The sequence below is a fragment of the Amblyraja radiata genome, chromosome 10 (assembly GCF_010909765.2).
Source record: "Amblyraja radiata isolate CabotCenter1 chromosome 10, sAmbRad1.1.pri, whole genome shotgun sequence".
NCBI lineage: Eukaryota > Metazoa > Chordata > Chondrichthyes > Rajiformes > Rajidae > Amblyraja > Amblyraja radiata.
In genome coordinates, this window is record NC_045965.1 from 19,161,214 (window position 1) to 19,188,198 (window position 26,985).

At 40.1% G+C, this 26,985-nt stretch overlaps 2 protein-coding genes across 12 annotated transcripts in view; one reads left to right on the forward strand and one right to left on the reverse strand.

The window, feature by feature from the left end:
* Positions 1–26,985, reverse strand: part of dock7 (dedicator of cytokinesis 7) — a 132,244-nt gene that overhangs the window by 70,769 nt on the left and 34,490 nt on the right. For all 11 annotated transcript variants that reach the window (XM_033028261.1, XM_033028260.1, XM_033028259.1 and 8 more), the window contains exons 14-18: positions 24,415–24,577; positions 7,884–8,001; positions 6,466–6,536; positions 2,683–2,821; positions 576–677 (exon numbers count right to left, since the gene is read on the reverse strand). In XM_033028261.1, the coding sequence (XP_032884152.1) occupies positions 576–677; positions 2,683–2,821; positions 6,466–6,536; positions 7,884–8,001; positions 24,415–24,577 (593 nt within the window). The remainder of the gene's footprint in view (positions 1–575; positions 678–2,682; positions 2,822–6,465; positions 6,537–7,883; positions 8,002–24,414; positions 24,578–26,985) is intronic.
* On the forward strand, positions 11,240–14,511 carry angptl3 (angiopoietin like 3). Its single transcript, XM_033028270.1, has 2 exons — positions 11,240–11,803; positions 13,325–14,511. The coding sequence occupies exons 1-2, from the start codon at positions 11,255–11,257 to the stop codon at positions 13,427–13,429; spliced, it is 654 nt and encodes a 217-aa protein (XP_032884161.1). The 5' UTR covers positions 11,240–11,254; the 3' UTR covers positions 13,430–14,511.

Genomic DNA, 26,985 nt, shown 5'->3' on the forward strand with positions numbered 1-26,985 from the left:
CCCTTGTTGATTTGTATTTTAGTTTCTAAATGCTTCTGAAATATCATAGACTGTTTGACAACTGGCAAAGCCCATAGGCTGGGTTTAGCAGACTGTCAACTATTTCCATGAATAAGGCTTCTTCTAACCCACCTACGTGTGTGATGGCACTGCATCACAGAAGATGTGGCAAGGACCTCACAGCTCCTGATCAAAACCATTTTCAAAACACTTCCCATTGTGACTGATGCAGGGTTATCATCAACCCGTGATTTTCTTTAAAACAAACCCACATGCACTCAGAGCTGATCTGATCAAACAAGCGAAATGAATATTTTTTCACTCAGTGACTCTCGTGCACAATTTTGTATCACTTGTTTCGCTGGCACAATCAAAGATTTTTGAAGTTCTGTGTTGTTATTTTCACAGAGCACCACTTTTGCCAGCAGGAGTGAAGTTCAAAGTCAGCTACCCAAGATGAAAGGACAAACAACTCAAGAACTGTCTCCTTGTTTCCCTCTGTCGAACAGCAAATCTGAGCAAATGTGATACAGGGCGAATATAATCTAAATGAAGTATTAATTAAAGTAACTTACTTCTGGAGATAAAACTGAATAAGACTGTGGTGGCTTCTCAAGTGACACAGGAAGGCATAACTGACCAGTTTTCAGGCGACCATTCTGGAGCATTGGAATCCACTGACATGGAGGGAAGAATAAGGAAAGATTACTGCCAACCTGTGTCTGGTCACAATTACTTTTTTTATGAGAGAAAGTGAGATTCTAAGTTATTTGCATGAACTATATTGCCCTGGGGAAACAGCTGGGACATCTGCGGCTCACTACAGTAAAATGACTGTGAACGGAAAATGCACGGACTGAGAGAAATATATTTCTATATCCCATCTGCGGAGCGGTGTGGAGAGAATGAAGGGAATTTCTGTGATAGGGTGCAGACCAATAATGTAGCAGCATCAATTACATTAAAAAACAGCAGAGACAGAATTTTAACTATAAAAAAAACTAATTTAAACCGGAAGGTACAGCAACATCTGTCAAAAGAGAAAAAAAAGGGCGGATGCCTGAAATTATTGAAATCAAAATTGAGTCTAGATAGTTGCAAAATTTCCAAATGAAAAATGTGATGCTGCTCTCAAGCTTACATTGGAATAATACAGGAGGCCAATGACAGAGAGTTCGGAGTAGGGGTGACAGGCAACTGAAAGCTCTAATACTCTTGTGGACTGAACGGAGGTGTCACCCCATCGCCGTTTGGTTTTTACAGTGTGGAGGAGACCGTATTGCAAGCACCAAATGCAATACACTAGGCGTGACAGTGAATTACTGCTTTATCTATAAGAACTGTATGGATCACCGGCTGGTGAGATAGAGGTAAAAAGGTATATGTTGCATTTTCCCGTGGTTGCCTGCATAACTGCAAAGCGAAGTGATTCATGGAGATAGAAGAGCCAAAGAGGGAGTCGTTGAAAGCTTAAGGGGAGGGAATGAAAAGACCAGTTTGGTGCTGAAATGCTGTAGAAGGTGACAGATTTATGTAGGGTAATCCACTGAATGTGGAGGCTGGCAGGGTTGAAGTTGAGGGTGAGGAAATCCTACACTTGTTCTGGGTGGGGGCAGCGTGGTGAGTACAGAACAGGGTAAATAGAGACAAGGTAAAGACTCTGGCAAAGGGAAAGTCACAATGAAAGAAGAGGATGATGCCTTAAAGGAGGTGTAGAGCAGATAGTCACAGAGTAATACAGGGGAAACAGACCCTTGAGCCCAACTTGCCCACGCCGATGGAGATGTAGAAACTGGGAGAGTTACAGAGGTGTAGAAACTGGGAGAATGGAAGGGAATTCTTAAAGGACGCAGGTTGGAAAAATTCGTAGTTAAGAAATATATTGTCTGTTCATTTATTCCTTTACGGGACGACAAAATGATCATGTCAGGCCAAAGAAAGTAGTTGAAAAACATTTAAATATCAACTCAATGGATTAGTGTTAAAGCTCTAAACATCACAGTCCTAAAATCTATGGCAAACCTCCTGGTTCTTCCCCTTCCACCCCACCCTCAATCGCAACTGAGAGGCTGCCCATGCAATTATAGGAGGTCTCGGTGACCCCACCTGATGGCTGCAATGAGACCCGTGCTGAAGTATATGGCCATGCATGGACACTGGGTCCAGATGGGTTAGGCTCAATTGCAACAGCCACACATCATTTCTTGGCAATCGAATAGCCTCACCAAACCCACGCACAATATAACGTGATGGAAGTTTTAAAGGTTCAGGGCATAGAGCAGAGAATGGGCACGTCCTTTTGTTTAAAGATGCAGCATGGAAACAGGCCCATTGGCCCACCAAGTTCACGCCGACCATCGATCACCCGTCCACATTGGCTTTATATTATCCCACTTTCTCATCCTCCCCCCACACATTAGGGCCAATGTACAGAGGCCAATTGCAAACCTACACATCTTTGGACGAAATCCTCACGGTCACAGGGAGAATGTGAGAACTCCACACGGACAGCACCCGAGGTCAGGATTGAACACTGGTCCCTGGTGGTGTGAGGCAGCAGCTCTATCGACTCTAAAGACAGTATTTGCATGGGACATGTTATATTTCATGTATTCTCACTTTGAACATGTCATGATCACCACCGAGAGACCAAAACAACAAAGTCTGAAAGTTAGAACATACCGTGTACCCGACTGGAGTTTCTAAGGGCGTGTTCTGCTTCTGCTGACAGCTGACGTGGTAGAAGGTGAAGAGCAAGTGATGGTGATCAGTCAGATAAGCAGGAAGTTTTATTTTAATCTCTTCATGAAAATCAGGGGATCTAACAAAATAAAAATACATTTCATGTAAAATACCACTCACACATTTAATCCAATGTGAAAGGTTATTAACCTACACAATGGTTCCTTCATAGTGTCAACACGCTTTCTCATAAGATACCTATGAAGTTGCCAAGTTTATTTTGGTTTAGTTTATCCAGTCTGTATTATGCAGTCCCCAGTTAGAAGTCAAAAGTTAGCACTACTGTTATGTTGTTCCGTGGAAAGTTTGCATTCATAAAAACAAGATAAGATTTGGCGGTGGAATCTTCCACATCTCTGCCAGCTCCATATCACGAAAAATGACAAATCAAAATAGCTAGTTAGGGAAGCTGTTAAAAGGTTTTCAGGATCCTCGACCTTTATCATAAATTAAACACTTCAGGAGTGAAGGAGTGAGAATTGCAAAAATAAATGCACCAAATGCTTTAAGTATTTAATTGTATGCGCACCATTTTTGCACACTCTTGAGCATTGGTACCCAATTCAAGTTTTACAAAGCAATGCAATGTTGTACGGTAGTATGACATGAACTATCGTTATTCAGTCTAAGGGCCTGTTTTACAAATACTGATGTAACAGAGCCTGCATATAACCAATTTGCTAACTTACTCTCCACAGCGGTAGAGTTGCAGCCTTAAGGCCTTGTCCCACTTACGTGTCCTTGGCACGCAAATTACGCGACCTTGTTGTCGCGATGAGGCACACGGGCATCTGGTGGCCGCGCGGGGCCGGTCCTACTAAGAAGCGCGGAGGAGTATGGAGTTGTGCGCGGTATCGCGCGGTGCTCTGAAATTTTGTGTAGCGAACAAAATCTTCGCGCGCCTCCGGCCTGTCGCGTAACTGACGGCCAAAGTGGGTCAGGCCCAAGACCCTGGCGCGATGCAACGTCTCACCTCCAACAGCAACAGAAGCAGGCTCGGCCTGGTGCTCACGGCCGTTGCGGTCCGGATCTGCCCCCACTTCTACTCCCAGAGCGGGGCCAAGAAAATTGAAGATAGACACAAAATGCTGGAGTAACTCAGCGGGACTGGCAGCATCTCTGGAGAGAAGGAATGGATGACGTTTCGGGTCAAGACCCTTCTTTCAGACTGAAGAAGGGTCTCGACCGGAAACATGACCCATTGCTTCTCTCCAGAGATGCTGCCGGTCCCGCTGAGTTACTCCTGCATTTTGTGTCCATCTTCAAATGCTCCAGACGGCTGTGCGGGCGCATGAAGTCGCGCGCGACCTTCGCGGGACCGTCGCGCCTCAACGCGACCACAAGGTCCCACTTAGAGTGCCAAGGACACGTAAGTGGGACAGGGGCTTTACAGCACCAGAGACCCGGGTTCGATCCAACCACGGGTGCTGTCAGTAAGGAGTTTGTACGTTCTCCTTGGGACCGCATGGGTTTAATCCGGTGCTCTGGTTTTCTCCCACACTTCAAAGGTGTGCAGGTTTGTAGGTTCATTGGCTTCGGTAAAATAGTAAATTATCCCTAGTGTGCAGGACAGTGCCAGTGTATAGCGTGATCACAGGGGGCAATGGGTGATCTTATAGAGCTGTACAAAATCATGAAGGAAATAGATAGGGTGAACGTAAAGTCTTTTACCCAGAGAAGGGGAATCAAGAACCAGAGGACAGAGGTTTAATGTGAGAGCGGAACGATTTAATAGGAACCTGAGGGGCAAAGTTTCACACAAAAGGTGGAGGGTATATTGAATGTGCTGCGTGGAGGTAGTTTAAGCAGCTACATTTAAAACATTTAAAAAGACATTTAAAAGACACCGGGACAGGTATATGTTTAAACAGATATGGGTCAAACGCAAGCAGGTGGGACTAGTGTTGATGGGACATGGACAAGTGGGACGAAGGGCTTGTTTCCGTGCTGTATGATTCCTAAGGTTTCCATTAATGGATGCAGAATTGAAGAAACCATGCAAACATTTCTCAGAGTATATTGAGAGCAGGGAAAGACTCTTGGTAAAGCACACTTCCAGAAATGGAACCTCTTTAAAAAAAAAAGAAACAAGCAGTCTATGTATTAGCATTTTGCAAAGGCATATGGTCATGAAAAATTGGAACGAGAAGCTAAATGATTTCATCATCATTTGAACTTTAAAGCATGACATGTCATTGACCACAGTTACATAGATCTCATTCACTTTCTGGTGGACTGTATGTACTGCTGATGAAATCTACCGAGGGTCACTTCACTGGTCAGCAATTTCACAGCCATGCCAACTCAATAACTGGTGCTTATGTTTTGCCATTAACCATTTCTGAATATTTCAAACTGAAGGTAAAATAATTTCATAACTTTAATGTTTCCACAATTATATTTCACCCTTGATGACTATCATCACAATGTTAGATTCCACTAACTGAAGTAATTTAGTTTCATAGTACATTTTTACAGATCTTTATCAATGGGTTAACATTATGCATAAACAGGCATCCTAACCACGAAGGATGAAACAACAAAGTCCAATATTGACTTTATCTAATATCCAGCCAATTGCATTTTTCAGCAGAGGTCAGCTATAAGGGGCAGAAACCTCGGCTGATTTTATTCAACCATGGGGCAGGTGTCATGAAAAAGGAATTCAGCGGGTCAGGCACTATCTGCAGATGGAATGAACAGACAACATTTTGGGTCAGGACCTTTCTTCAGACTGATTCTTCATGACCAGGTGGTCATGACCAGTTCAAATACTTCGACCGTCTCCTGACCAACGTGAAATCATAGTGTAAATATACAAGATTTTATTGTGGTGTCACTTTGGTTCAAGAACAAACGTGTGAATGAAATGAAGCTATTTAATATAACACTTTCAGATTTTGGGAGGTCTTATGTAGCACTGGAAATAATTTCATACACTGAAGCAAACACACATTTTTAACCATCTTAGATAACATGAAAATATGGTCAACCACAGAGGAAACACCCACAGTTTACCCCACAAAATTCAACTTTGTTTGACTCAGACATGACAATGAAAAAATTAGGAAGAGATCCATTTTGAACAACAATCTACTTTACCTAGCACTACAAAGAAACACAACAAAAATATATATCTTCATGTAATGTAAAAATAAATGTTGGATAAAAACCCAGCAAGTCAGAAAGTATGTGAAGAGTAAAACAGAGTTGCCATTTCATGGTGACGACTTTTATCAGATCAAGGTAAAAGCATAACTCAAAACATTGCTTAAGACAGAGTGAAGCAGAAAACAAAGAGAATGCCTGTGATAACTGGAGACCTCGAAAGATGGAATACTACAAGTGGAGGTGATGCTAGCTTTGATAGAGTATTGAAGGCTGGTTAATAGTCATGAACAATGAACAAGGGAAAAAAAATCATAAAGACCCTTCTGGTTCACCAATATCCTTCAGTGGGGGAAATCTGTCCTTGTTCCCTGTGCCCTATTTGTGAAAACAGTCTCGCTAATGTTGACTCTTCACTGTCTCTTCATTTCATGGGCAGATAGAATGGACAGTAACTGATGGTCTTACGAGCGGTGTCCACGTTTTGGGAATAGCTTTTTTTAAAAAACAAAAACAATCTCTCTAAATCGCTCACTTCTTTATCAAGTATAAACCAAAAGAATATAAATAATCTGATTGTTACTAAGACAAAAATATTTCAGGACTTTTACTTACCTGTTGTGGTATATAACTGCAGTATATGACTCTCTTGTAAATTCTGCACAACTTGACTTTCCAAAAATGGCCTAAAATGGATAAAGGTCATATTCATGAAGATTTATTCATTAGTTTAGTGCCCTTGCTCAAGCCAATCCATTACTCCATCATTCAAACAAGCCTACAGCCCCTACCCTCCCACCACTGACTCCATTTGTATTTTACGTTGTTTTGGGAAAGCAACCAACAATATCATGGACTGCTCATACTCCACTCATCCCCCCTTCTCCCCTCTTCCTTCAGGCAGAATATACAAAAGCTTGAAAACATGTACCACCAGATTCAAGAACAGCTTCTCTGCTGTTATTAGATTCTTGAGCGGAATTCCCAAATGCCAAGAGTGTATTTTTTAACCTGCACTTTCTCTGTAACTGTAAAATTATATTCAGCATTATATTTATTTCTTCTTTTACACTGCTGTTGTCCTAATGTATGGCATAATTGTAATTATGTATAATCCCATCTGCCTGGATAGCACACAAAGGTTTTCACTGTATCTCGGTACACATGACAATAATGAACCAATACCAATACCAACTTTAGAAATGATTATATGAATGACGAAGGTCCTTGCTACAATAATCAGACAGGTGCATACTTGGCGATGCTGTTCATGTAGACATAAAAGATGCCACCGAGCTTTTAAAATCACTTAAATTGGGCTGAGATATACCGCAAAAATCTTGTGAAGGAACATTGCCAATAATGTTTTGACAATACTGGCCAGGAGGCAAATCCAAGGGGAGGGAATGCCTTGAAATTGAACAGACATTTAAAAAAAAAACATTTATCCCTGGTGTTAACAAAAAAGGAAAGCGGTTGAAGGACTTCAGCAGGTCAAGCTGCATCTTTGGAGGGAAATGGACATCAATATTTTGGGTAACGATCCTTCTTTTGACTGAAAGAATAGAGAGGAAGTACATGTTATGAAGAAGTTAGCAGGAGAAGGGAGTGGGGGGGGGTGCGGGATCCACTGGAAGCAGTATGTGGGGAAGGATGGAAAAAGGAACAGCGTGATGCGGACAGTGGGTAAGGTAGGAGAAGAATGTGAGAAAGGACTAGGGCAGATAGCAGAAGAGAGAAAGGGACAGGGGGGTATAATCTTTGGGGTTATTTAGAATGAATTCTGAGAGCTAAGTGTGCAATGTTTACATTTCCCACAACCACTTTCCCGGTAACATTCCTTGATGGCACTCAACATCCTAATCTAAATTCATACCATCTTCAGGCTTCCTCTTTAAATTCTCATCTGGTATCACCTAACCTCTATCAGTGAACTTACTTTACTGCCACTTCACTTTTCAGAGTTTAATGATGTAATGGAAGATTAAACTGCACCAATTTTTTTACAATTATAAAATGATAATTTGTTTTACCTGCATTGCATTGTTCTGATCTTCCCCAGCCATAAACTGGACTTTCACAGTAATGTTTCGAGCTGAACCTTGACGATTTGCAAAATTAAGACTCTGTGGATACACATACAGCAAGTTCCTAGGGAATTAAACAAAGTTTTTTTTTATTTTTATATTTTATTTTATTAGAAGTTAATACAATACAAAACAATACAGTGGTACCTAATTTTAGGTGCCAACTATGTCATAACATAATACATTCTATGTACAACCTCTAGTTTTATGTTTTTGAAAAGTTTTTGAAAAGGAAGTAAGAAAGACAGGAAAAAAAAAAGAGAAGAAAAAGAGGTAAAATAGATAGTAGAAAATAGAAAAACGTGAAGTGTGTATATAAGAAAAGTAGAAAGTAGAAATAGGAGAAAGACCCTTAAAAAAGAAATGTTCAAATCTTTGTTCGGAGATGTAAATCTATCCACGACCTGACCTGAAATCAGCAATCTTTACGGTACCGCTGCATCATATGATTCCAAAAAGTCGATGAAAGGAGACCAACTCCTTAAGAATTGGTTCCACAATTCCTTTGCGCCCTCGAAAGTTGAAAGTGAAGCTAATGCTTTCTCAATAGTTGAGTGACAAGTGGGGAGAACTATTTATTTAAGAAAGAACTGCAGATGCTGGAAAAATCGAAGGTAGCCAAAAATGCTGGAGAAACTCAGCGGGTGAGGCAGCATCTATGGAGCGAAGGAATAGGCGACGTTTCGGGTCGAGACCCTTTTTCAGACTGATGTGGGCGGGGGGCGGGATAAAGAAAGGAAGAGGCAGAAACAGTAGTAAGAACAACTTATTACTTAATTACTTAAAGTGGGGAGAACTAGATGATTAATGCCAGTAAAGCAGTCGTATAATCTTTTCATTCCAGCCTCAAGTATACCTATGAAACATTGATGATCATTTGCAACAGTCCCTAAGAGATGTTAATGAATAAACATCCATGAATAACCATCCAAGAGTCCCAAAATCCATAATGAAACAAACCTCTAATGTTCAATGTTGACAACAGTCTTGTTGTTGATTACATTAATGTCTGTTTGAGTAGAAATCATGAATCCAATGATCTATCAGTCAGTTAGCCCAACATTCATTTTCATCCAAATAAGAACATGAACACACAGTTTAATGATTCCCTTGTGCATCTCATGACTGCAGATTTTCAGTATGCCTTTACCAGCAACTGCTTCCGCTCAGTGTGGCTGAGTGATAGCAACCAGCTGGAAGATGGATAGTTCCTTGCCACAGAGGATGCAGCAGATGTTTACTAAGGACAATCTCAAGCAGGTCTGGGCTTAGACTTCAGATGAGAGTGTCTCACCCCCAGTGCAGCAGTCTGGGATAGATAGACATCCAGGCAGTGGAGAGGGTAATATATCGTAAGGCTGAGTTGCCTGCTACCAGTGCAAGTGCTGGAGTAGTGGTAGATGTATGGAGGTGCGACTGCTTAAATGAATGTTAGGTTAGGTACGAAGAGTAACTGCTGGAGATTATTGTTCAGAAAGTGTCAACAGAAAGGTGCAGAGAGTAGTGCATGAACATTTTGGAAGGGAATTGCAGAAGCATTCACTGATTTTCACTGCATGCTGTGATTATTAAGCTTCCTGTCGCAATGCGACCTGGTCCGAGGGTCATCACTCCAAGCATTAACCTTTGTGCCAGTCTCCTCTTATTGTCCATCCCCACGTAAGCAAGCAAGCACACTCTCTCTCAGCATCAATCTCTTCAAAGATTTGCAGGGGAAGTGATGAAAAGCAGTCAAAATTCCAGAGTCCGAGTAGACAGTATTATGCCAAGTGCAGCCACAGCTATCCAATGATATTCAGCAATCATTTCTGGCAGTGAACAGCTCCACTTCAAAAGATGCCGGTAAGACCTCAATCAAGGTTAAGATTAACTGGTCCATGTAATTTCTCTTATTGAAGACTATTTGCAATACAATCTAATTAGTGCTGACTGAACATTGGACAAATCATTTTAGGTCCTCAAAGCATCAACATCTCCATTGTCAGAACATACCTGTTTGGGAATACATTTCATCAGGCTCTGGGGGTTAATCCACCATTCAGTGCTCCAAGACTTCCAATATTTTTTTTTTCTAGAATTCCAATATCTCTTTGTTCCTTGTTTCTACTTAGATTCTTATTTCTGAGCAATTTGACTCAGTATAACTCTGCTAATCCATCAAATTTGGGACTTCGGTGCTGCCACCCAGGCATATTTTCCAGACTACTACTGTTATTCTAATTAACGCTCCAACACACTTTTTACTCACAATTTTCCAAAGAATCCAGTATATTTAAAGGAAGCTCAGGGACTGGGTCCTTGTGAGTTTCAAGAGAACACAGGACTTGGGCTGAAATGAGTTTCAAGGGAGACAGCAGAAACTGCAAGTGGTAGAATCTTGAGCAAAGCACAAAGTTTAGTTTAGTTTAGAGATACAGCGTGGAAACAGGCTCTTCGGCCCACCGTGTCCGCGCCGACCAATGGTCACCCATACACTAGTTCCATGTTATCTCAATTTTGCATCCCTGACATTCTACAAACTCTGTACAGACAGCACACGTAGTCAGGATCGAAACCAGGTCTCTGACACTGTAAAGCAACAACTCTACCACTGCACTTGCTCTTAATGCTGGAGGATTTCAGTTGTCAGGCAGCATCTGTGGAGGGAATGGACAGATGGCGTTTCGAGTTGGGAGTCTGCTTGAGACTGAGACGAAACGTCAGTCCATTTCCTCCACAGATGCTGTCTGACCTGCTGAGTTCCTCCAGCACTTTGAGTTTCTGGAGACCACAGATATGGGGGCCCTGTGTATTAAAGGGAGGTGCATGTACTGTGGCTCAAAAGAGTTTAAAGGGAGCATGGAATCCAAGGTCCCAACATATTGAAGAAAATGTGAACAACCCAAATTTCCAATTAATCACATAGCAGAATATTGGAGTTTTATCGAGCCATATATCTGTTGGAATTTATCTGATTAACAACATTTTCAATTATCCTGGTCATAATGCAGCAACCTGCTGAAATCGTCTATTCTTGCTCTGTCCAGGAGGTAAGGGGTTAAGTGCAGAGCTGTGGGATATAAATGATGTGCAATCAAAAACTCTATCCACTTTGGTGGAAGGGAAGTCCAGTTAAGGAAATAAGGACGACATTTCAGAGAAACAAAGGAATGATGTACATGTGGGGTAAAACATCTTAGTATTTAACTAAGTAACAATCATATTGTTTGCTCAGTTTTGTACTATTTACACATGTTGACTTTACCGGTGGTTCTTCCCCGTTATGTCTCAACACCAGTTCAAGATGAGCCTGTTTAATCATCAATTTGTGAAATGAAATGGTCAACACAGGCATGTATAAAAAGGACTTTGCTGGAAGGGCCAGTGACACAACTACTGACAGAACGAAAATGTTTTTTGCAGCATTCCTCATTTTATTACTGTCCGGTTACTCTGTCCAGATGCATGTTGACTATTCTGGTTCAAAACCTTCTTCTGGGTTTGCAATGCTGGATGATGTGAGGATTTTAGCCAATGGGCTACTTCAGTTGGGACATGGTCTGAAAGACTTTGTCCAGAAAACTAAAGATCAAGTGAAGGAAATATTTGAAAAAATTAGCATTTTCGACAGATCCTTCACTGAACTCTCAAAGGAAACCAACGGGATCAAACTTGATGAGCAGACGCTGAAAAACCACACTGCAATTCTGCAAGCCAGAAATGATGAGCTGAAAATTATATCACTTGATATCAGAGAAAAATTAAATGGCATCGTGGAGAATCAAACTGTTCTAGAAACAAAAGTAGAAGGTCTAGAAGACAAATTATACAAACTGAATGAAATCAAATCAGAAATATTGGAGATAAAGAAGATCCCATCTCTAAAAGTAGGTATATTTTTATGTTAAAAATATGGGGTAGTATGGCTTGGATCTTGTGTTAGAGACCAGAAAGGGCCTGGGAATGAACATTTCTCACTGTGCTTAGCCGTCTCAGTCAAGTGGGAATACTACTGCTCTCCGTGCACTTGAGCCAATAAACAACCTTCCACAATCCCATTTAGTGATCCCCGTTGGAAAGGGAATTTGTGGATATTAGGTGCAGGCAATGTAAGTTGGCTACAACCCATATGGTCAAGTGACATAGCAGTACTATCTAAATTTACATTTGAAAGAATCGTCCCTTGCATGACTTGCTGTAATTTAAACAACATACAATACCACAGAAACCCAGCAGAGAAAGGGAGGGGGTAGATCACTAAGAATGCAAGATTCCATTATGCCAATCCAGCTGCGAAATATTGAGAGTTTCAGTGAAATTTTGTATTTAATTTCTCACCAGCAAAAGTATAGAACGCCATTAATATGGGCGCAAAGATCAATACAAGAATAACAACGTGCACACAAGAATAACAATTTTTTTTTTTAATTAATGGCTTTAGAGGGTTTTTTCCATTAGACAAAGTCCGTACTGTCATGACTGATATATAGGCTTGCTTTGAAAATGACAAATACTGATCTCTGTCATGTCTCATGTGGTGCGGCTTAATTACTGCGTTCTTTAGAGCAGCTCACAAGTATAGCTTAGAGAATAGAAATGTTTAGCTACAGCTTAGCATGTTAAATTACACTGTACTATATTTGTATCTACTGCGAGAAATAAGTGTGTTCTGAAATCAGTGCCGAGTTATTGAGAAGCTTGAGATGCATGCCAATAGTTAATGGCTTTCCATATGTTGTATTGCAGAATGCATTATTGTGTAAATGCCTTACACCACGTGCTACACTCATCTTGTGAAAGAATCCATGCAAGATGTGATAGAGAAACATTTCACAGTAGAAACTGTTTTGTGCTGGAAAGGGCACATTAAAACAGTAAGGTTTGGTGGGCCATAAACATTTAATTGTGGACCTCCCATAGTTAAATCCTATGGTAAAGTTTACTCTCATTAGGCGTTGTCAGGGTCAGGTCAGGGTATCGGGAGAGTGGGGTATGGGATTTGCGAAATTGCAATTGGATCTTGAGAAAGGTGTCTGGCATTATTTGGGATAATAAGAGATTCCATATATAATGGCGGGCATCCAAAGGAGAATTGCGTAGAGGGCAAATACAACATTTGAAGGAGTCCAACCTGAAGGTTCTCTTCCACCACTGAGTTTAATTGTGCACATCTGAGCACTTCCTTTCAATCAAGCACCATATGCACAGAGCATCCTAAAGCAGTTGACAACCTTCATAAACTTTTACTGCCATGTTCATATCAACATCGCACTGTACCAATAGCAATGACGACCTACAAATTACATTTAGTTATTCGTTACAAATGTTAAAATGGTCATTGGGAAGTCTGGTACAGAAATTTACTGTTATTTACTTTGAGTATTATTTCATCCATTTTGTTTCACTAGGTTCTTATTGAAGAACAAAACAAAAATATCAAAAGCTTGATCAACACTTTACATAATCAACTGAACAAGCAGAAGCTTCAAATACAGAAACTGGATGAAAAGTAGCTGCTTTTTCCGAGTCGTTTTTCTTTCAAACAAATAAAACTCTAAAACTGTTGTGTCACACAATCCATTTAGGAGCTTAATGAACTGGGCAGAACTATCAAAACTCTGATTGTAAGGACCATTTCTCACCAATAGCCAGGTTCAGCCTTACAATAAAGTTTATGTGGTATCTTGATTGATAATTTCCCTTGTAAATACATACAGATCAGCAACACCCTACGTCCAAGGATATGTAATGATACAGGAAATTACAACTATTCTCAGCGTCTGTTTATTTCATATGGAAACAAAATCGAGATTACAAATTCTGCACCCCATCTACAGCCAGTCAATATTCACAGACAAGACTCATAAACAAGCATGTCTAATCTGTGATGAAATGGACAAGAGCAAAGTGTGGTGGGTCTGTTAAGCCAGAAATTATGCAAACTACAAAGAACGTGCTGAAGACAGAACTATGCTTAAAACATGAAGGGGTGAAAGCTGAGCACTAATTTAGACTGTAGACCACGGGACTGAAAAATCACATGAAATAAAGCGCTATGGAGACAGGTATATTGATTAAATAGCATGCTGATGAAGTAAGGCACTGGAAACAGTTGGGCCAGAACACTAATTAAGAAATAAATAGAGCAAAGGAAGGGTCAAATGGTTCATGCTGTTGAGGCAAGCAACATTTGTCACACAATTCTCCACAATTAGTACAAGGGTCCCATTCAAGTCTGTAAGAAAGTGAACAAGGATGATGAAGAATAGCTCAATCTGCAGAAGAGAGGAGAAGGCAAGTAATAAATTAAAATACAAAATGCAGTTTTGAAAGGAAAGGAACCCGAGGAAGATTCTGTGAATACAGTATGTAGTTTGAGGTTAGATTAAAGAGAAAAAGCACATCAAATATAGGGTGCGTGAGAGAGGGAGAGAGAGAGATATAGAGGGAGAGAAAGTGCAACCAGAGGGAAGAGAATCTACGGTCAACAGGGGACAACAGACACAACACCACCAACTATCATCTTTGTAATGTATTGCTTCTTTGTACAGGTTACAACTTGCGTAATAAATCTGTTATTCATATAATCAATATACCTGTCTCCATAGCGCTTTGTTATACAAACAAATCTCTTGGGAAAGATTAAATTAATTATGGATTGGCAAATCCTACAATCCCTTTTAGTTAAGTACTATTAATTTTGATTCCGATATCTAATCTTTTATTTTTAATAAATGCAGACCTTCCGGCTAATTGCAAAGGCTTTTATAGTCAGTGAAAATACAACAAAACTGACATACTGTAAAGTCAATCATTGTATGTTAATGTTCCTGTAGCCAGTTGGATGTTTGGAGAGTGCTACATAAAAGCAAGTGCTGCCATATAAGTACTACACAAATACTACACCAGCAGTACAGAGACATAGCAGGTAATGTTGCTGTCTCTTGGCTTCAAGGACCAGGGACTAATCTGACCGTGGGTGTTGTCACTGTGGAGTTTACACACCCTCCCCATGACCGATGTGTTTCTGCTGAGTGCTCTAATTTCCTCCACCATTCCAGAGACATGGTGGTAGAATAACTGACTATTGGACATTTTCTTTTTATACAAAAAATGCAACAGAAAATGAGGGGGTTGCTCTGTGGGGTTGCTCTGTGGGGACCTGCAAGGATCTGCTTAGGTAAATGACCTTCTTCGGGGATGTAATGATAGGTAAATTGTTGTAGTGTGGACAGCACCATTCAGAAAACTGTTGAAATAAAATCCAGAAGACTTGAGTGAAATAAAGTGAGAAAACATTACCAAAAAAAAAATAGAACAAATCAGAGCCAGCAACAGATGAGGTGGTACAGGAGGTAAGTAAGGAGGTTTGTTGGGCAATTGTTGGCTCGAGACAGGTGGGATTTCAAGAGGGAAACATAGTTGTGAACTGTGGAACTGGTTAAAGGACTTTTAGTGGAGGAAGAATGGGTAGGAAGGGGATTTGTCGAAGTTACTTAATATTGGAGAATTCAACATTCATACCACTGGGTTGTAAGCTACCGAAGCTGAACACCTTTGTTCAGTCCGCCTTGGCCGACCGACTGCCAAACACTTTAACTCCCCTTCCCATTCCCACAATGACCTTTCTGCCCTGAGCCTCCTCCACTGCCAGTGTGAGGCCAAACGCAAATTGGAGGAACAGCGCCTCATATTTTGCTTGGCAGCTTACAACCCATAAATATTGATTTATCTAAATTTAAGTAACCCTTACATCCCCTCTCTCTCCGTCCCTCCCCCACCCTAGTCTTCATACTAGTTTATTTGTCGTCCTGCTGAGTTTCACTGTGTTTGTATCACTTGTTATCACCTTCTCCACAGCCAACAATGGACCACTGTGGGCTCCACCTTTCCTTGGTCATTATTGCTGGGTTAGATTTGTCTTTTTGCATACCATTCATTCATTTTCTCTATGTACCTTGTCATATCTCTCGTGTCCCTCTCCCCTGAAGATGGGTCTAAACTCAAAACATCACCTATTCTTTTTCTCCTGAGATGCTACCCGACCCGCTGAGTTATTCCAACGTTTTCCGTTCCTCTGGCAATGGAGGAGGCCCAGGACAGAAAGGTCAGTATGGGAATGGGAAGAGGAGTTAAAATGGTTAGCAACCAGGAGATCCAGTAGCCCTTGGTGGGCCGTCAACCCTATGCTTCATCTCACCAATGTACAGGACCTCCTACTGGCCTGTCTATCCTGGGCCTCCTCCTTTTCCAGTGAGGCCACATGCAAATTGGAAGAACAGCACCTCATGTTTCGCTTGGGTAGCTTACATCCCAGCAGTATGAATGTTGAATTCTCCAATTTCAGGTAACTTGTACAAACACCTCTCTCCACCCTCCCTTCCCTATTTTCCTCATGTTCCAGTTTCTCTCCCCCCCCCCCCCCCCCCCCGACTGCAATCAGTCTGACGAAGATTCACGACCTGAAATGTCACCTAATCCTTTTTTCCAGAGATGCTGTCTGACCTGCTGAGTTACACCAGCCTTTTGTCTGCCTTCAGCAGAAATCTTATGTGGTACTATAAATATCTTTGAAACAATGTTTTGTGCAGTTTATTCATTGTTTATGCTCAATGTTCCTCCTTATGGAGGAGCTACTGTAGGGTTTTTACATTTGGTTCTTAGTCATCCAGCAAAGATTTAATGGATCAGGCAGATTTGACCAGCCTATAAAAATGGCTTTGATTCACTGGAAGATAAGAAGATTATCTCAACATCTCTGGAAAAATCTTCAGTAAATTATATCCGTCAATTTGAGAGGGATTGTTATGATGGAGTAGAGTTGGGAGTTGTTGAGATGCTGGTTGAGTTAGATTAATATACATCAAATTGTACTTGGTCATTCCCATGGAAACAAGCGTGTACGTGCATTAATGAATATTATACGAATTGGGCAGAATCATTTTTTGGTTACAGAAAGACCTGCTAACACTGACCAGACCTACACTAAAAAAATCAGAATTTGATAAGATATCAAAATTGCAGTTTCCAGAGGGACAACATCTTTGTAAAAGGAATTCAGAAAACTAAATTGAATAAAATGGTCTCAACATTTATTTCTCATATACTGATTAATTTCAATATCACTGAAGTTTATATGAAATGCAATTCCATCAAAGATGGATCCAAAAATCCTCCCAACCAATGAACCATTCTGGTTTCCTGCTGAGCTTAAAACGTGGAGAGAACATTTTAAAAAGAGCCAACATGGAGGCCTATTTCCATCCGGCTGTTTGGGGGAGGAGAAAAAAAATTACATTTAAAGTCTCTTTATTAAATTGGTCAGGTAGGGCACAGCAGCACACTACACAAAGTCAGGCAGAAGTACAGTAGCACAGTACAGGTCGCAAGGGGAACAGTAGTACAGTACACTAAGATTGGAAGGGCTACAATAGCATTACTGCAAGTCAGGCAGAGATATAGCAGCACTGTACAGTCAGTCAGGTAGGAGTACAGCAGCACAATATACAAAGTCAGGCAGGAGTACAGCAGCACAATACACTGTGTCAGGCAGTAGCATATTACAGTGAATCAAGCAAAGACTCAGCCAGTGGATTCTGGTTTGGAACTCCAACCAGACTGACATTTTTTTTTGGGTTTGGTGTACATTAGATGTCAGAAGGTTACTTTCTGAACTTTCACAAACACGTGTCTCCGTTGTTTAAGCTGTTTTCGTGAAGGGCTCTTTCCAGCATGTGTTAAACACCAAACCAGCATCATCTGACCCTGTTTCCCCAACCCTCAATCTCTGAAAGCCACTCAGCAGAGATGATTAATAGCTTCTTGATCTGTAACCAATGTGCCCACAAAAAAAAACCGGAACTATTGGGAGCTTTCAAAGTTCTGCCCAGAGTTTGAACTTTCGGTCATGTACCTCTTTCCGCAAGTTCCATTAAAAAAAGCGAGCCAATCATATCAAGCAAGCTTTATCTGACCTCAATAACCACCACAGTCAATTTTTAACCCTAAAACCTCAAATGATAATTAAAGCAAACATTACAGTCCTATTACACAACCCTCCATCAAACTTACTGATCCTACATGTTCTTTACATGCCTTAGCAATGATATGGTGATTGCATCAATAAAATAGGTGCATAGTAGGTTTATAGTGCATTCACAAAAATACAAAAAGCGTTTTAAACAAGGTTGGTGATCCACAAGTGCAGCTAATCACATGGGATTCTGGTGTCACATTAACAGAGGACATACTAAAAAAAAGATAGGTTTGCGTCTAAATCTAACCTAGAAACTAGGTGTTAAATAATCATAAAACACAGGAAGGGAAGAACGAAGCAGACACTAAAGACAGTACTAATAGTATTGCATCTCTGGAGAGAGTTGACATCCTGAAATGATCAAGAACGGAATCTATCTGTTAAGACATAAAAAGCTAAAGAGGTGCAATGACTCCACTGGGACTGCTCTATAGGTTGCCATATACAAGGAACTAAGGGTAATGGCAGAGAGGTGTTAACTTTACAGAAGAATGATAATGATGATTTAACTATCCAAATATAGACCTGGATATTATAAAAGGCAAAGTAAGAGTGAGGTTTCTGAAGGTGACCAAGTCTCTTCACCAATATGTTTTTAGTCCATTGCTAGACCTAGTTCTGGAATAGAGTCAGCAAAGAGGTAACAAGTATTAATGGGAACATTTGGCTGAAAATATCCTACGATATAAAGCAGTACAGAAAAGAATGCAGACTGATCCAAGATAAAATCAGTGAATCAGAGAAGGCCCAATTTCAAATAGATGAAATCAGATACAGATCAGGTAAACTGGAATCAAAGACTTACAGGCAGAAATGTCATTAAACAATGGGAAGCCTTTAAGATTAAGATTTTCAGCTAGTCTAGGTACACTCCATGATGGTGGAAAGCAGAGAAATTAAAAGCAGTGCTTCATGGATAAGCAAGCAGAGAGTAATATAGTGCAGAAAAAATAAAACACAGCTGTTAACATAATTGAAAACAATCGTCACCTATCCATATTCACCAGAGATGCTGCCTGACCTGTTGAGTCACTCCAGCACATTGTGTCTTTTTTGTAAACCAACATGTGCTGTTCTTTGTTTCAGCATGTGTAGCTAACTGTACAGAAATGTTGGATACTGGGGTCTAATGAGGCAAGTCTTGTTGATGAGGTATACTAGACTCTCAAAAAGCTTCTAATGAAATGCCCCAGCAGCATTGTCAGTAAACTGGTTCAGCAACATGGAAACAGGGAGTAGCAGTGAAAGGTTACTTTTTGAACTGGAGGCAAGTGGAATACTTCAAAGGTAAGTACCAGGACTATTGTTCATCTTAATATACATAGGTCCAAGGTGAAGGGGAAAAGATTTAATAGGAATCCGAGGGGTAACTTTTTCACACAAAGTTACAAGTATATGGAACAAACTGCCAGGAGAGTTAGTTGAGGCTGGGACTATCCCAACTTTTAATAAAGTTAGACAGGTACATGGATAGGACAGGTTTGGAAGGATATCCAAATGCAGGCGGGTGGCACTAGTGTAGCTGGGATATGTTGGCCGGTGTGGGCAAGTTGGGCCAAAGGGCCTGTTTCCACACTGTATCACTCTATGACTCTGTACACTAATGACTTGGATCAAGTATAATTTTACAAAGTACAAATCTGCAGATAACGCAAAACTTCAGAGGCATAGTAAATTTTTAAAGAACAATAAGACGTATCTAAATCCTCTGGTGAAATTGAAAAACAGATGGCAGATGAAATTTGAAGTTTTACATTTTGGTGAGAAGAATGTGAGGAGGCAAAGTTATAAAAGGGGCAAAGAAAGTATATGTACACAGTTAGTTGATACATGAGCAGGATGAGAAAGTGATTCAAAATCATTTAGGAAAATGTTTTTCATTATAGCACCTCCATGACCTCTACCATCAAGGACAAGGGCATTTGGAGCAGGGGAACACTGTGAGGAGCTGTGAGGAGATCTGAAAGAGGTATTTAACATATGGTGGAAAGGTGAAGACCAGTGTACAAAGAATGAAAGTGATTAGTTAAAATAGAAACACCATGAGAAACATTTTATTTACACAGAGAGTGGTTTGAGTATGGGATGAATTGGCAAGGCTTGCAGTTGGAAGCAGATTCAACCGTACCATTCTAAAAGGTACCTGCTATGGGAAGAGGGCAGGACAGAGACCAGATGCCAATTTGGTAACATTCAGCCAAAGGGAGCATTTCCTTTTCTCTCTGTTTTCGCTGAATAATACAGTACAATAGCACAGGTACCTCAAGAGATAAAGTAAGATAGTAAAACGAAAGAGAGAGAGAGAGAGAGAGAAAATAAACAAGCAAGCACAGACTTATAAAAGTCAGAAGTCTATTGAAAGGACATCACAGTTAAACAGTTAAGCTCATATTTATATTCACGAGTACATTTGAGAATGAGTCAGTGGAGAACAATCTTACGCTGAAATGCTACATCATTGGACAGGCGAGAGTAATTAATTTCCTTCCTTTGGTACCCAAAATGAAATCAGGAACTCAGCAAGACTAAGGATGGAAACTATGATCATCCAAAGTTCAAATAACTTTTTAATTTGGCCTCCACAGAAATTATGAAGATACAATGCTGTGTTAGACTTTGGCTATGATTTCTACTCAGGTCACCATTTTTCAAAATGATAAAGTGGGTCACTTGGACATGCGGAGCTTGGCTGAGTGGAATCAAAGCTGATCTGGGCCTTAAGTTCCACTTCAAGCATGTACTAATTCACTTTTATAAATGTTTTTATTCTCAAATTCTTCTTCAATGTTGTTTAAAGCTGGCAGCATATAGCAGATGCTTATGATACATAAATTCTGGTTCAGACTGGAAAAGGTACACCATACAATATGACAAGGAGATTACAGCCTGCACGTTGAATTGGAAGACTAGAAAAGTGACAGGCATTTCATAAAGTATACCTCCAGTCTGCAAGAAAGGGAGATAGATTACACTGTCTAGTAACCTCCTGGGAAATCTCTTCAATACAATGACTGAAAAGACAAGAATGAAATTCTCTACTAAAGACAGAGACAACAGCATGAGAAATGATACCGGCTATGCTTAAAGTTATTCAGGTAAATCTAATGAAATAAAGCCTTAACTATCATTTCCCATGACAATGGATTCAAATACAAAATAAAAAATAGGTGATTAGAAGAAAGGACATCATGGTTTTCATCTGAAAGGTAATTAAATTTTGAAAGAGGGTAGCTGTAAAAGACAAAGAAAGCAGCCAGTAATTGGGATCCAATAAACATTACAAAGGATTTGGGGAAAGGTGAAGATTAAGAGATCTGATGAGGTAATGAATAAATGCATTAAAGAGAAATTGAAATAGAACTGGCTGTTGTGTGTAAAAGAATGTCCCTGTGCTGCAACATGCTCATTCAGTCAGACAGCACGTTCTAGAATTTAGACTTAGCAACGATGAAAAAACAGATGTTTCCAATTCAGGATAATGTGTTAATTAAAGGGGAACCTGTAGATGGTGGCTCCCATATGTCTGATCTGAGCGAAGGTAGACACAAACAGCTGGTCAGACAGCATCTCTGGAGAGAAGGAATGGGTGACGTTTCGGGTCGAGACCCTTCTTCAGACCTGATCCTCCTGCTTGAAAGCAGGGACAGAAGATATGCAAGGTTCAATCATATAGCCCAAGCAAGTAACCACAATATTTTCTTTTTGTGGCACCCATTGAAGTCACAGCGTTTCAGTGGTGAAGGATATGACTGTTTAGTTGGATGGGATGGGTACAAAAGGATGGGGCTCAGCTGACCACTATTTTCTGGACGATGTTGAATATCTCAAGTGTTGCTGAAGTTACAGTCATCTAAGCTAAGTAAAAGAGTACTTATTCACACACCTGACCATGTTTAAAAGCCCTAGAGGTGAAACATTTAATGAAAGGTGCCCAAATTCTAAGTTGCTCCTCTGGCCGAAATAGTTATGTGACTGATTCAGCTGAGTTTCTGGTGACCCCAGGATGTTGATGATAATGGAATCTATGGTGGTATTCCCCAAAACATCAAGGTTGAGTCATTACTTTATCTTCTAGGATTATTGCCAGGCACTTGTGTGGTGCAAATATTAAATGCTATTATCTAACCAATGCCAAAATAATGTTAGTGCAGCAAAGACTTTGAGCTTCTAGTCACTCAGAAAAATAAGCATAAATATCAAGTTTAAATATTATACTACTCTATTTTGTGTCAATAATATTGACTTAAAAAAAGTTTAGGGTGACAAGTTTAGGGTAATAGTAAATGAGCTGAAAGGGATTCAAAAAGTCAAACTCGGGTACTGGATGTATTAGTCTTCGGCCTGGATACAAAGCACTTCTCCATCAATCATGAACTCAATCATTTCAGATAACCAGTTTTTGTCAGAAAGGTGTAGGAAGGAACTGCAGATGCTGGTTGAAACCGAACATAGACATAAAATGTAGGAGTAACTCTCTTTGTCAGAAAGGCCCTTTCTAATGCTTGTGCATCAACCTGAGTTCAGCTTTTCTCAGGTGCTGCTTGATCTGCTGATATTAGCAAGATTTTTTCAGCTCCAGCATATTGTTTGATCCCAATTTGCGCACAATGTTGTTGATGGGTTTGAAGAGATTACAGAGAACAAAAGGAGAGAAATATTAAATCTGTCTGAGTCATGGGTGGATGGCCCAGCATGGTTGGGATACAAGGAACAGAGTTGTAAATGAGAGAAGATGGACAAGTGGCCAAGAGAACATCACAAAACTTGAGTCTGAACATAATGAAAGTATGGACAATGCAGAGAAAGAGGTGCGTGATGTTACTGACATTACAGTAGATGGGTTATATCTATAGAGAGTGCATGAGCTCGGAAGTTCACCTTGATGTCTAACAGTTGGCTGATTCAGCCTATGGCTGTGCCTCGAAAAGGGGGTGGAATCATTAACAGATGTGAGTGGAGGGTTGTGGTCAAGAAATCTGACCGTACAGAGAGAGTAGAGTGGTTGGGAGGATTGAGGAGGGTGGTGCTGAGACAAACCAAAAGTGTGAACGGGTTCACATGGAACCTGAAATTGTGTCTTGAATGTGGTGTTTTACTGTTCTTAACATTTTTATTTCGAAAATTATAAATGTTAAATTCTTGTTAAAATGTTCATAAAGTTAACTAATCACGTCATAGGTACAATGACAGCTGAACCAAACTGAAAACAATAGCACTGCATTTTTAATTTTAATTGAAAAAAATCTTCCAAAATAATTCCATTGTAAATTAGCTTTTATTTGTTTCTTTACGTCTACACAGATACTAATTCCAAATAATTACATTAATGTCTGATAAGATAAAGTAGAATAAAGATATATTCCTGGCTCGGAATACTTCCATTGTACTGAATGCTATTTTACTCATATAATTAGTCATATTATTTGTTTGATCCTTTATCTAATCTTCATGGTAAGTCACAATCAGGTTTCCCATGAATTAGTAGAAATAATACCATCTTGACCTAGTTAAGCACTTTTCCAAGGTGCCTCGACAGAGTGACCACAGTGAATATAATGTTGCTAATTTCATAAAAAATCTTTACATAAAGACTAACCCGTAAAAGACAAGATACCACTAACTCCTTTAAACTTTTACAGAATAACGTAAAAGTGGGACAGTTAGAAGAAAATCTACCAAAGGAAGGTAAAAATGCCGCGGGATAATTCAAGAGAAACATTATCTCCCGGAAATCCAATCTCATTAAATCTAATCTTTATTGACAAATTCTCAGTGTTCTCACAAAAACAAATCCCCAAATCCTGATGGCAAACTGATATTCAATCTTATCTTCATCTGCTTTATCCAAATCTGCATAGAAGATATACAGGTCACTGTATTGGCACCGGTAACACAGCAGTTTATAGACAAATTTAGATGCAAGATGATGAGATGGCTTTTGATCCCAATTTTACTCCGTCATTTTGACATCGCTATATTTGCAGTACTTCATTGGCTATTTTCATGCAGTAAATACAGATAGAATAACACATTTCTGCAGCCTTTCAACCAAACAGATTAATCATAACAATCACAAAAGAGAAGCCTTTGACAGGAACTACTCCACAGCCTCAAATGGTCCATATTCAATGTATTAATGACAGCAATGTTCAATTAGACACAAAATGCTGGAGTAACTCAGTGGGATAGGCAGCATCTCTGGAGAAAGAATGGGTGACATTTCAGGTCGAGACCCTTCTTCAGACCCTTCTAATGCTGCCTGTCCCGCTGCGTTACTCCAGCATTTTGTGCCTATCTTTGGTTTAAACCAGCACCTGCAGTTCCTTCCAACACAAATGTTCAATCAGAATTGACTGGGAGTTGCAGCTCTGCTCAATGTCCCTATCTATTTCCCCCAAAGAATTATTTGCACACTATACAAGTTATGAAGAACCAGTATAGTGTATGGTGTATTAATCTCACCTGTAGGTGGTGTAAGGAACATAGACATCCCTCGATGGAAACTCCAGGATATCTCTTGTCGGTCTGACTCGAGTGTCAGGATAGGGTTTGACCTGCAGTAACTCGGGCGTGAGGCAATAATGGGGATTTTCTGGAGCTGGAGAAATATCGATTTTGAGTTGGGCTGCATAAAGAAAATAAAAATGAAACATTAAGTGATGCCCTTTCAGGGAAAGGAGAACTTCAAAAAATTTTAACACTATTACATTTCAGAATTTTTAGGGTTTAATTTTTTCAGACGGTAGAGCTGCAAATTATGGAATTTTGAAACAATGAATCATCGTTTAAAAATGTTGGTACATTTCATCATAGCTAAGTGGGAGGCTCCGAAGATGTCCTGAATGTGAATGGACAGAGAATGAACTGAAGGGTAAAAGATTAGTGAGACTCAAGCCGAGTGATACATCTCTGAAGAAGGATCTTGTCCCGAAACGTCACCCATTCCTTCTCTCCGGAGATGCTGTCTGTCCCGCTGAGTTACGCCAACTTTTTGGCTATCTTCGATATATCTCAGTACGTCAGTCCAGTCAAACTCTGGCCTTTGATTCAACCATCTGCCTCACTTGCGTCTAGCTATTACCTGTCACGCTTTGTCCTGCCTCTCCTCTCTCCTCACCCCTGCAATCAGTCTGAAGAAGGGTCCCGACCTGAAACTTCATCTATCCATGTTCTCCAGGGATGCTGCCACACCCGCTGAATTACTCCAGCACTTTCATATCCCAGTGATACAAAGATTATTCAGTCATTTTTGTGAATTTTAAGAACCAGGCAGAAAGGAGGATCAATTTGGAAAACAACGAGTAGGAAAGGGGGAAGATGATCTGCCTTAGAATGTTGGGAACATTTGAAAATAAAGTTAATGTTGAAGATCACATGAAAATCTAGTACTTCAACAGCTGACAGATCCTGATTGTGCATTTCCAGTATTTTCTAGGTTTAGAAGTATTTTTTAGGAATGAAAGAAAAAACTCTCTACAATCACTAGAAATCACCTTTGTCTTACAGCACAGTTGGAGGCCATTAAGTTCATCAGGACAATGCCGACTGCTAGAAGCACAATTCCTTGGTCCCATTCTTCTGTTTAATGCTCTGTCAATTATTCTTTCTATCCAATTCTTTATTGAAGGCATCATTTGAATTTTTTCCACTATCCCTACAGACAGCGAGTTCCAGATGATGACTCTCTCTGGTGAATATAAGGTCATCCTCGTATCACTCTTGTGCCTTGCGCGCAAGATTTTAAAACTGTATCCCTTGGCCCACACACCATCTGCTAATGAATGCAAAATCCCTCTATTTATCTGATATAAACAAGTCATTATCTTGGGCACTTCCAGCAAATCTTCTTTCAATCTTTTTTGCTCAAGGAGAATAATCCCAGATTCTCCATTTTGAAATTAATCTGAAAAGAGCCATTCAAATCCTTGTTGCATACCTCAGTATAAGATCCATCCTGCAATCCAAACGTTTTTGCAACCTACATCCTTGTTTAACATTAGACTTGATTTATGCAATAAATATTTACATGATTGACTGACAAGGAAACTTCCATATCTCGTTTTAATTTTTTCATCTGTAGAATATGGATATCGCTGGAAGAGTAACTGCAAATTTACATTTAAATAATTAAATGAAAAATTCTTATTACTAATAGCATTTATGGCCATTCTCAATTGCCCTTCAGAAGATCTGCTTGAACCACTGCAGTCTTTCAGGTGAAGCTAATAGACAATAGACAATAGGTGTAGTAATAGGCCATTCGGTCCTTCGAGCCAGCACCACCATTCAATGTGATCATGGCTGATCATCCCCAATCAGTACCCCGTTCCTGCCTTATGCCCATATCCCCTGACTCCACTATTTTTAAGAGCCCTATCTAGCTCTCTCTTCGCTCTAGATATTCCCACATTATTCTTATATTGGAAATTCCAGGCAATAAAAGAGCAGTAAATATTTCAAAGTTCAGATGATGTTAGAGGGGAACCTGAAGCTTCAGGTGTTCCCTTGACACGTTTGCAGACGTAGTGGATTTGTGAGCATTGTGGGAGCAGCCAATATGTGCAACTGCAGTGCATTTTGTACGTGGTCCACAATGCAGCCACTGTGTATCAGTGGTGGAAGGAATGAATGTACAGGGTGGTTGGATGGTATCTAACTCTTTGAGATTCATCTCACTCAGGCAAGCATAAAGCACTCAATAATAATCTTGTGTGATACGATACCCATCCTACTGACCTGTTCTTTTAGCCACCACATCTGTGTGGGTGAGTTGAGTTTCTGGTCAGTGGCAACCCTTGAGTGTTGATGAAGGGGGATTTGGGAACAATAATGTCTTTGAATTACGATCATAAGTTGGGTGCCCGGCTGATTTTCTCTGGCCACTGAGACTAAATATCATGCTTCAACCATTCTGTCTGCAGAATAGAGGCTTTACCATGAAACATTCCATGTCAGCATGTACTGTCCCATTAACTGTAGTACTTTCACCCACATTTCAGCTACTGTCAGCAGCAACAGAGAAGAACAACTTAC

Coding starts and splice junctions, on each gene's coding strand:
- angptl3 (XM_033028270.1), top strand. CDS start 11,255: ATGGTCAACACAGGCATGTATAAAAAGGACTTTGCTGGAAGGGCCAGT. Junction 11,804..13,324: donor AGAAGATCCCATCTCTAAAA/GTAGGTATATTT, acceptor TTGTTTCACTAG/GTTCTTATTGAAGAACAAAA.